The sequence below is a fragment of the Rhipicephalus sanguineus genome, chromosome 2, assembly GCF_013339695.2.
Source record: "Rhipicephalus sanguineus isolate Rsan-2018 chromosome 2, BIME_Rsan_1.4, whole genome shotgun sequence".
NCBI classification, from domain to species: domain Eukaryota; kingdom Metazoa; phylum Arthropoda; class Arachnida; order Ixodida; family Ixodidae; genus Rhipicephalus; species Rhipicephalus sanguineus.
In genome coordinates, this window is record NC_051177.1 from 34147631 (window position 1) to 34159566 (window position 11936).

At 51.9% G+C, this 11936-nt stretch overlaps 1 protein-coding gene across 1 annotated transcript; it reads left to right on the top strand.

Annotated features, from left to right (window-relative positions):
* The first annotated feature begins 8242 nt into the window (after window positions 1-8242).
* LOC119381530 (uncharacterized protein DKFZp434B061-like) lies at window positions 8243-10717 on the top strand. Its single transcript, XM_037649305.1, has one exon. It carries the CDS (start codon window positions 8243-8245, stop codon window positions 10715-10717), a length of 2475 nt encoding a protein of 824 aa, XP_037505233.1.
* Window positions 10718-11936: the final 1219 nt, after the last annotated feature.

An 11936-nucleotide genomic window follows, 5' to 3' on the forward strand; every position in this document is an offset into this window, starting at 1 on the left:
CTTGCAATGCCTCCAATCCTGGTGGCAGTGCAAAACTACGTTGGATGCAGAAATCTTTCGGACGGGGACGTGGGATGATCAATACATGGACTAAGAAAAAGAAGAAGATGGCTTTCGCCTTCGAGTAGTCGTAGGCGAATGCATAAGGGACCTTATAGTTTTTGATTCATTTGATACTCATTTTTCCAGGTAAAAAATGAAGTTTGAGCAATTATGCAGAGAGCTCGATCACGTTACCACGCCATTTACCAATGTAGTGCCAAGTGGAGCAGCCGGGAACGTTTTTCTGGGGAGGGCATGGATTTTACCGGGTAGGCTGGCTGGCATGTTATAAATGTCGCGTTCGTAATGGTATGGGGCAGAATTTGCGCCTCCCCCCTTCCCCGAGACAGGGCACAAATTTTGTCCCATACCGTTACTCAGTCGGACATGTCCCGTCATTGTTTAAAGAGCAGGTCAACGGCCACGAAGGTTTTGGAGCATAATGGATAATGGCGGCCGAATGCCCCCAATTTTGCATTCCTAAAACTGTTTACTTCCCATTTTACTCCCAGAAAGCCAAAGACCGAAGACCGGGGGGGCGCTGCGATGAAACTTTGCCCCCCCCCCCACCCCTCTTAATGGGAACCTCGCTCACGCCAATGGCGACAGTCACGACACGTCATAAAGGGCAGGCTATAAAAGGCAGACGCCAACCTCACAGGCGTGACGGGTCAGGTGGAGAATTCGCGTGCGTGGGCCAAAACGCATGTCGCTCGTGTGCGCCTCACCCTTTAGGCATCAAGTGACGCGATTGTGTTGCCCACATGCTCCAGAAAGTGTTCATCTGGGCCGAGACGATGGGAGCCGAGGTGACCTGGGCCGAGGCTATCTGGGCCGAGGTGCGACCTTCCTTGGCGTCCGATTGGGGGCCGCCATCGTCCTTCTCAGCGGCGGACGTGATGACGGGCGACAGGAGCTCGAGGCGCACGTTAAGGGGCAGCCGCAGGGCCTCCTTGAGCCGCGAGCTCCAATGGTAGTAGCCCAGATCGTCGTTCAAGCCATGGGACATGAACCGGCTGTGGTCGTGCGAGGTGCTCGGGTGTGAAGTTGACGAGAACACAGGCTGCGAGGCGCCACTGTGCTCCTGGGAAGGGTCCACGGGCAATGACCCTGGCGACCCCACGTCGAACTCAGTTTCTAAACGTGACGTCGACGTACCAGAGGACCTGCTTTTGCTGGAGCGTATTTTCTGGGACCTCCGTCCACGACGGGCCGTCGTTGTACTTGCCTCATCGAAATGGAGGGTATCCGGCAGGCAAGGTTGGACAGTGTTCGCCTTGGACTCACTGGGTGCCTTCATTTCCTCTCTGGTCCTTCTTACAGCTGCTTCTTCTAATTCATTCCGGCGGGCGGCGCGAGCGAGTCTAGGACATTGATGATGATTGTGCCAGTGATGATGGCGGCTCCAGGCAATGGCGCATAGTCGGACAAATGCACTAACGAATACAGCAGTAACGTGTGATTGGCCTAGAAGCGGGTATGGTTGAACGAAAATAGGCAGTTTCGTGAGAGAGGCGAAGCATCGAAAATAAGAAAAAAAAGAAACCAGGCCTGCGCGGAAAGCGCAGCACAGTCACAGCGAATGCTGGAAGAGCGGCATTTCTAGAGCCCGTTGTAAACTCTCTTGGGGCACTAGCAAGGTACCCACTACGCCATTAATCATAATTTTTGTGAACTAGGGAAGCACCTTCTACGCCATTATTCTTCATTCTGCGGAGAAGCGAGGTACCAGTTACACATCTGTAAGGCATTATGTGCACTTTGTTGATGCGACGACTGATGACGATGAAGAATTATGGCTGATCCCTTTGCAATGGGTTGAAAGCTTTAAACGACCCACCAGTTACGTAATTCGCGTTGTGTGACGTCCGTCACTATTTCTCCCTCCCATCACGCTACATAACATACGTTAACGTGAGAAAGCGAGAGGGAGGGGTAAAGAACTTTCTTGAGACACTGAGGAAATGGATCATGGGCTTATGGACTTCCTTAGCAATCAATACAAGTGCACTTGCGAGGAATCCACTACGCTATAAATCACCATAATTTATCTGAAGTAGGGAAGCAGCCACTATGCCATTTTTCGTCATTCTGCGGAGAACCGTGGTACCCCCTAAACACATGTAACGCTTTGTTGATGCTGTGCCTGATGACGATCAAGAATTATGGCAGAGCTCTTTGTAATGGGTTGGAAGCATTCAACAACCCACTCGTTGCGCAGTTCGCATTTTGTGACGCCTGGTTACAGAATTCGCGTCGTGTGACAGCTGGTTGTTATCTTACTCTTCTACCACGCTTTAATACATATGTTAATTTGGTTCCTTCCCGACACGAAGCCTGTATATGATCTTTCTGCAAAGCAGTTTCAAGCACCGGCATTGCTCTGAAGTAGAATACTGGGCTCCACGCAGAAGGCACAGGTTCGATCGAACCCCGTTCCATCCTGTAATTTTTTTTCTTATTTCGTTTTTTTTTTTCTTATTTGGTTACGGACACCGGCGGCTGCGGCGGTCGGTGTCCGTAACCACTATCGGCCGTTGAAACGATCTCATGACAGCTTTCGCTGTAAAACGAGCTGTACAGCGTTATGCTGAAGCTAATCGGAGGTAGCTGCATGTTGACACAACGCAGCGCGCGAGGCAGCTGCTTATGCGTAGCAGCCACGTAGCAGCTAACTTGCAATTGTGGCGTAAAACCCCATTTCTGGCGTAGAGTTTCTGCATATGACCCAATCGTAGGGAGTGAATACATTAGCTCTGCTGTGGCGTATAAAACGCTACCCTGGAATACGTCTCATACATGGAATGCTTCGGCGATGGCGGTGTGAAGTTTCGCTACGTCCTTTCAATGCTAATTGCATAAAATCTGCGGTCATCGTGCGACAACTTCATATTACATGGTTTCGATACTTGCTTTCAGTGAAGGAAGTCCCAAAGAGGCTAGACTGTTTTTCATAGTAAACAGCGCCTGTAGAACCACGGCTAAGGAAGGGTACGAGGCCATACCACTGTAATCTATATACAATCCCGTGCTCGCGCCGGGCCCGTAGCCAGGGAGGGCGGGGGGCTTTTTTTATTATTCATCGTCCTTATCTTACTTGTCGTTAACGGGATGTATTACGTCATTGAAGCTATAGTAGTGTCGAATTTACACATTCGCGGCGCCAATCCTGTCCTTACGCTTATATCATGCTCTCACTTATTGAAGCTCGATCTAATCTACTTTTCATAAATGGAACGCTGCGGATGCCTTGCAGTGAAAGCTTTTATTTCTTCAAGCCACATTTGCTATCTATCTATCTATCTATCTATCTATCTATCTATCTATCTATCTATCTATCTATCTATCTATCTATCTATCTATCTATCTATCTATCTATCTATCTATCTATCTATCTATCTATCTATCTATCTATCTATCTATCTATCTATCTATCTATCTATCTATCTATCTATCTATCTATCTATCTATCTATATAGCTAGCCGTCTACATCTAGGTGCTCTCGTGATCGCCTCTTTAACTTAGTGTAGACCGAAATTGGCCTGGGAGGGTAAGAGGGTTTGACGAATATGACTGTCTGGTCATGACATGAAACATTCGGCAGATCACACGCGTTATGTGAATCGATTTTATGCGAAGCAGTCAGCGAGTACTTCTATGCTGTATTTTATGGCTTTGGTCCAAGCGTTACGAGGTGTATCGACGTGTTTTGTAAGTGTAGCAGCTGTGTTCACATCGTGGGCTTACGAGGCACGTTACCAACACTGGCGTTTAAATGGTAAAGGCTCTGTTATACCACGGCCGCTACATAAAAAAAAAAAAACAGGTGCGGCCTGCTGCGTCGCGTCGCCGTCAATGGGCGAGCGCGGGTCGGCTGAGCGGCAGCTGTTTTGGGTGAGGGCGCCACTAGCACGGTCCTCAAGGCAGACGCCGGTTCGTGTTACTATGTGGTCGCCTCAGGATTTATGCGTGTCCATGTGCATTTTCGTGTGCTTTCTCGTGTCTTTCTTGTGTGTGACCGCGCGTGTGAGCAGCTTGCCTCATGTTTCCTGCGCCTGAGTACGGTTTTTTGGTGCGCGCGTGTGTGGCAGACGGTTTTTTCTAGCGGTGTGATGACGCGAAGCTGTTGCGTGCCTCCGTGCAACTCGAACGTGTGAAAAGACGGTACTGTGAAGTACCACGTATTTCCATGCGATCTACAGTGTCGGGAAGCGTAATATTCGTAATAGAGCACTTCTTTCAGTCACAAACGAGCGCTAAAACAGGCGCGCGCCGCCGCATACTGACGACAGCATCAAGCCACTGCGCCGACTGTTCCCCAACGGGTGCGCGCAACGAAAAAAAAAAAAAAAGACGAGCATCAAGAGGCGGGAGAATTCAAGAAATCAAAGTGGAACCGACCGATTCCGCAGACGAACCGGCGAGACGAATCCCTTTCCCCTAGCTGTCGCTGCGCTACGTGCTACGAGCCGAACAATCACTTCGAATGTTCGCGAAACCGGGAAGGATACAAACGAGAGACGACGGAGGGTAGGACGGTATGGCGAAGTCGGCGAAGAAGTTATGTTGTTCATGTGAGTCGTGTAGTGCGGTCAGTCGATCTTGGATGATCTAGAGATGACACCGTGGGAGCACTGTTTAGAAGAGTGTCGCCGAATGACGGTGACCAGAGCTGGGGTTCGTTTGAGTGTTTCCTGGAAGAGAAATATTCGAGAAACGTTCGAAGAATTGTGGGCTGCACACGTTTGGTGAATATTCAAGGCCTTTAAGTGTTCTTGGATAGTTTCTAATGGATGAGAGTGCATTTGTAGCACGGTAAGTTTGTTCCCGTTGTTTTAAACACCATCTAAGGGATGTTATGAGTTGTAATTGATACCTGCCGAGTGTGGATGTTTGCGTGATGCTTGTACTGCCTTAACTGAGCATATATTTTGTTTGTGTTGTCAACTCTTGGCTCTAACTCTTGCTTTGGACCACAACCGGCATTTGTTGGCGCACTAACAGGACTTACACTTTAATTTTGTGTGGTTTCGTGGTGCGTTTCGGTGGGCCGATAAGTCATCCCTTGGAATCTGCCCAACGACTGCCTGCCAATTACGGGGATCAGTGATTGAGTGACACTTTTCATTTCAGGTGAGTCAAACGGGCAGCATTCGTGGAGACTATTGAGGTTCACTCTACAAAACACTGGTACTCCTAGGGCAAACATGTTCACATATGTGGTGTAATCGGCAGTTCTAATAACGACTTCAATATTGAACCTGTAATTTGCAGCTATAAAACGCGTTATCTACGGCCTGATTGGAGTAAGTGTCGGGCGTACAAACGCGGCTGTCGAAGCGCTTCTCCGTGAACGGCTGTACCAGTGTGGTGGCGCCAGTGCGGGCGCAAGGAGAACTAGGCCCCGTATGCCGTTTCGGCGCCACGCAGCAGGCCGCACCTGTTCTTTTTTTTTTTTTAGGGGCGAAGCTCCTTAAGGCGGCACCCGTTCGTCCCTCGTAGTCGTAGTAGTGCGTAACCAGTCGTAACGCTAGTACCAGATCTTGACCTCCAAGGTGGTGCCGGCGGGAGATTTTTCCTGTGCGTTGTTGAACAATAAAAAATTCGCAGCGTGCGCGTTAACTAAAAGCCGAATTCTTCTGTCTCTCATTCCCCATTAGCAGCCATTGGCATGTTCCAGTAGGAAACGTTAGTAGAAGTAGAAGTGTAAGTGTTAGCTAAAAGCCGACTTCTTCTGTCTCTCATTCCCATTAGCAGCCATTGTTTACCTCCAAGGTAGTGCCTAGTGAGATTTCTCCTGTGCGTGATTAAACAGTAAAAATTTTGTTCAAAACGCCGTTGATTGATGAAATAAACCAACGAAAGGCGCCAGATGTTTTCTAAAGCAATGGTTTTCTAAACAATGAAAATTCACAGCGTACATGTAAAATTAAAGTGAGCTGCAAGTCGTCATAACTCGTCGAACCTTTAGTATAAACGCGCCCGATCTCACGTCGGTGATGATGTACTGGGCAGAATTCACGGAAGATTCACGGTTTACCGATGAACCTCCGCAGCTTCGCCCACTCATCATCATTCACTCCGTGGATATGCTGTGATTGTTTTTTGTAGCGTTAGCCACACTTGCCTAGCCGCAGCCGATTTCGCGTGGTACCTCATGAGCCGTGCTGCGCATACGCGAGGATCAGAGCGGAGCCGGCATCTCACGCGCTCTCCGTCACCGCCGCGCGCTGCTCGCCGCTGCTGGTGGCGGAGAGCGGGAGGAGTGCCGTCGTAGCCGGGCAGACAGACTGGCGCCGTCGCGCGCGACTCGCCGCTGCTGCTCTGCGCATTCGAGAGGGGTGACGTCGTAGCCGTGGCGGCGCGCAGCTATCCGCCTTCGCTGTGCAGTCGCCGTCGACAATGCGCTGGTGCCGCTTGATAGCGCTTCTGACTTGCGTTTGCAGGTGGGTAACGCCATGGAGAAGGAGAGCGCAAATGCTGCTCAACGGCGCAGAAGAGCCGAGAAGCTTATGTCATCGGATCCCGAGGTAGTTGCCTGGCATTTAGCGGTTCAGCGTACGAAGAATGAACAGAGGAAGGCTAAACGTGCTGCGGAGACACTGGAGGAACGGGAGGAACGTCTAGCAAAGCGGCGTCGCCAGGATGCTGAGCGACGTGCCCGACCACCTCTGCAGCAGCAACAACAAGACGCCGTCGACAGGGGCGTAGCCAAGGGGGGGGGGGGGGTTGGGGGGGTTCAAGCCCCCCCCCCCCCCGAAATTTTTCAATTTTGCTTGCGCATATATACACGCACACATACAAACGCACGCACGAACATACATAATGTATGGTTGAACCCCCCCCGAAAAAAATTTCTGGCTACGCCCCTGGCCGTCGATGACGTCAAGGCTCGCCGATCGACTGCCTATACTGTGAAACTTAGCGAAAGCGCCAGTGCGACTCGGACTTTCGAGACGGACTTCGTAAACAATCCGTTTGGATACGTGTGCAACGTGTGTGAAAGACTATGGCACATGAAAGACTTGACGCCGCTAAGTAGTGCCATGCGTGAAACGTTGAGTTTAGTGGCGGCGCCTGAGTGGGGTGAAACCGTGGCGCGGGTTTGTACAACGTGCAAGAACTTTCTCGTTAAAGGGCCCCTCACCAGGTTTGACAATTTTGAGCTGACGAGCGCAATGCATACACTGGGCGTTCACGATCACGTCTGCCAAAACTTGCAACGCTACGCGCCGCGGAAATGGGTCAAATTCCAAGGTGAACGCTGCTTGCCCTTCCTCTCGCGGGCGCGCGCTTTAGAGAATGAGGGGATGACGTACATGAGAAAATGGCCCTACGTAGATGGTAGTGCTGTGACGTCGCTCCTCTACGTAGACGACTGTGCTCTGACGTCGCCAACAATAGCACGTGACATTGCGATAATTATTTGACACGACATGTGTAGTTTGTGTAATTTGTTGCTTGAATAGATGAATAAAACTTGAGAAAAATAATGAGACACACAAAGGGAATGAGTGCGTCTTTTTCATTTTTTTCCCGTGAATTGCAGCAAGATGCGGAGCTAATGCGCCTCTGTTTCGCATGCGTTCGTTCCCCCGTGGTTAGCGCATCGAGCAGACGCCACCCTGGAAACGAAAGTAATGTTCTGGCGCGTTCGAGCACTCATTTATTCTATCGCGTCCAAGTAAACGTTAATGCGCCACTGGCTCATTATACGGCCACTCTCGTGCCCGTACAAATGTCTCAACTTTCATGCCCGTCCCGCAGAAACAGGCAGTACACCATAAAGAACGCCGACAAAACGCCCACGGCCGCTACATAAAAAAAAAAGGTAGCGGCCGTGCAACGCCGCTCACGTGCTCGGGCTGGCTCGGGCACGTCATGCGCACGTGACCATGCATGCGCATGACGTGTTCATGCGTATGTGTCAAGTGAAGAAAGCAGGGAAGGGATTTGGCTTGCTAAGGCTACCTTAGCGTTGCTAAGCTGAACCTTAGCTAACGCTAAGGTTCAGCTGTCCGCCGTAAAGCGACATTCCGCCGATTTGTCCGCCGATTTGTCCGCCGTAAAGCGACATCGTCATCGGCAGCTTGAATGAAGGGGGCTGAGCGAGGAAAAGAAAGAAAGGACCCACAACGCCCGTCGCGCGCCGGGCGGCGGCCGAGTGAAGAACATGCCGACCGCGTTCCTCGGCTAGCAATGGACTACGGCAGTCCCCAAGACATCCAGGCTTACTACGACGTGTCGTACTATGGCTTGGGCCCGGAAGCCGATCAGCCGCGAGCCGGCGAGCCGACTGACCTTCGCTGGTACGTGGCCAGCCAGAGACGTCGCTCGAGCGGTCAGACTCAAGTGTCGATCTTCTCGGAGGACGAGCTGGACCGCTATGCCACCATAAGGTCGTCCGCCGCGCGTCCCGGAGTACCTCCCGGGTCCAACTACGGGGGACTGCGGCGCAAGTCTACCAACCTGGACAGGTACGTGAACCTGAGCGAAAGTGTGAACACGGTCACCGACTTGTCCGCGGTGTCCGAACAGCTTCTTCAGCTGTCCCAGCTGCAACTGCCACGCTACGTACCGCACCTGGCCCAGATACCCGAGATGACACCGCTGAGCGCAGAGCTGGCGCAGAGCAAAGACGCGACGGCGGCGTTCACCGAAACTGCGGCTCCACCGCCAACGCCGGTGCCTATTCGAGTGCCGAAGGCGCCGGTGCCACACGTGGAATCGCCCATCATCGTGGCATCGGCGTTCGAGCAAAAATCCGCATATTCTGGGAAATGGACGCAACCTAACGTGTTCTCCCACTCGGCGAGTACGGTGAGGTCGGATCCGGAAGATATCAACAAAGCGGCCGTCTCTAACGCATTCAGGTCGAAAAAAATGTTCCGCTCCGACGAGTGCGGAGATCGCAACTGGGCGGTGCTGAGGCAAGACGCGACTGTGCACTCCCTGCCAGCAACCAGCGTCGATGAGTTGGACGCCGTCCCGTTGCAAAAAACTAAGCCAGCCGAAATGTCCTGTCCTGCCACAGTTGCCCGAGAAAAGACTGTTCCACAGCTACCGCCAGAAGAGTCTCTTCCAGAGCCACCGCAAGAAGAATTTCTTCCACAGCTACCGCCGGAAGAGTTTCTGCCACAGTCACCGCCACTGATCGGGAGTCCATCCGACAGCTCTCAGCCTTCTGGATCATCATCGGGAACGTCATCGTCGGAGTCGTCGGGATCGTCGAGCTACTCTTCGGATTACGAAAGCGACACTTCGCAATCCATTTCCGCTTTCGGGGGCACAGTGTCTAAATCCACCCGCGCTTCTTACAACGAGAAGCCTCCCGCTTCCATCGCGGGAACGCCTTCTTCGGTGCCCAGGACGGTGTCGTCGACCACCATGACCTACACCGCCGCGAAATCCCCAGACACAACGGTGTCATACGCGTCGAAGCATTCTCCAGAAGTATCGAAGAAGTCCGGGGGGCACCGGTCGTCGGCGAGGACTCCACCTTCTCAAGCGAGGACGCCTGCAGAATTACTACGTTCTAAGTCGAAAACACCTCCGTCCATCGCAGCCACGATGATACGCACCAGCTTTCGCTCGCGATCAAAAACACCCGCATCGAGCGCGAAGACACGTTCTTCGCCGAGATCGCTCTCGAAGACACCGACGTCCATAGCCAAGACAACTCCAATATCCACGAGGCCACCAACACCGGCAAACCCTACTCCTCCGCCGTCGCCAAAGACACCGACCTCCATACTAAGGTCGCCTCAGCGATCTTCGGCTAAGACAATCGCGTCACAGCTCCAGGCTATCGCTGCTGAAGACCAGGAACAGATGATTGAATCTATGATACGCGAGTCGTTTATCAAAACATCTGAGTACGCGCTGCCAGTGCATATATCGCAGCGAGGTAGCGAAGGCGAAAGAAATCCAGAAGTGGACAATGACGGCTTTCACAGCCAGCGAACCATCAACAGTCAGGAATCGAGGCTGCCTTCTGTTATTCAACACTTCAGTCAGAATATGGAAAACAATAACCGCGTGAGCTCGGGTCGCTTTCAGTCGGTCATCAAGCAAACCTCGTACTTGCCTTCGCGTCATTCGCTGAGTCATGAAGAGGCTGTCACACCAAAGCTGAACCCTCACAGCGATGCGCTTATCCGACACGGAGTGGCGCAAGTGGTCAGGGTTCCGGTCACGTCAGTGTCCGTGCCTGTTGCAAAGGGTGCTCGGGCCACCAAAGAATACTCCATGGACGTTTCGTCCGTTTCCCGACTGACGCGACCAACGGCGGCTGCACCGATGTCAGCGAGCTTCGTGCACTCCGTGGACACGTACGCCCAACCGATAAGAGAAAGCCGGAGGCATTTGCAGAAGCCGACGTCTACTCAGACGTCAACCAAGAGGAAGTCGCGTTCATCCAAGGCCATTCAACACCCCGATCAAACAGAATACATCAAGCTCCCTCTTCCGGAAGGAGCACTTGATTCTTCAAACTTCCAGTCAAGCGAGGGGTCTAGCGGCCGACCGCGCATGAACCCTTCGAAGGACAGAGCCAAAACGGATGGCTCGATGCTCATGCATCTCTGCGTCGCCATCAACGTGATCCTGTTTAGTGCGCTTAGTGGCATAGTGTTTGCGTATTTTTTGCACATGGGCACGATAAGGAAGGTGTAGGTCATGATACATCCGAGGTGACGCTGACAGTGAGAATGCGTTCTCAAGACCACCGGCCATGCGTGTGCGGCCATAATAAATCACTGGTACAAGGCAAATATCAACGATGTCTTTTTTGAAACACTTTTTTAAGCAGCTCTCAAGACAAGCACAGCGGTTTCCTTTTTATCCCAGTCCAGGTCGCTGATGCGTAGCTTTGTATAAACGAAGAATACCTGAAGAGTTGCGAGACCCCTGCGAAAATGTGCGTTTTTGGCCAAGCTTGAATTAAGTCAACACTTTGATAAATCGAAAATTTTGCTTATAGGGAACCCAAGCTCAAGTTTGTGGCTAGAGTGCCTCAATGTCCTCCTCGCCCACAGCTGGGCGAGGAGGACATCGAGGCACTCTATTTGCGGCTTTTGCGGCGCGACGACAGCGCCGCGCCAGCCGCGCCAACGTTGAGCCACGCACTCGCGCACAGTTATGGTGCCACCATCACCACATGTCAGAGGCGTTCGCATAAGCCCGTCGTTCTCAAAAAACACAAGAGTGTTTTCACTGCTTTGTGGGCCGCCGAGAGATGTGGACGGTGCTGTAGTAGCACCTGCACGGAAATAGGCCGATCATCCAGTCGCCGCAGTGCGTTGGACAGTACTTGTTTCTCCGAGGCAAAACGCGGGCAGTGGCACAGCAGGTGTTCGATGTCTTCTTCGGTGCCGCAAACATCACATGCCGCGCTGTCCATCATTCCGATTAACGTTGTATATGCCTTCGTAAAAGCATCTCCCAACCAAAGGCGATAGAGAAGCTAAGCTTCGCGTCGATGAAGGCCGGATGGAGGTTGGAGTTGCAGTGAAGGGTTCAGTTGATGTAGTCTGGTATGTCTGATGCTTGGTGCGTTCCACTCCGTAAGTGTGAGACTGCGGGCCAGTTGTCGAATTTGCCTTGCAGCGTCTGTCCTTGAAAGCGGAATTGGGACAATGTTTGCTTCCTGATGTGATGCGCGAGCAGCCTGATCGGCGGAATCATTTCCACTGATGCCACAGTAGCCAGGTAACCACTGGAAGTCAATATCGTGGCCTTTTTGAATTACGTGGTGGTGAAGTTTCACGGTTTCATACGTCAACTGTTCGTGGCATCCTCGTCGGAGAACTGACCGCAGGCACTGTAACGCCGGTTTTGAATCAGAAAACACAGCCCATTTACTTGGTCTTTCAGCATCAATAAATTCTAGTGC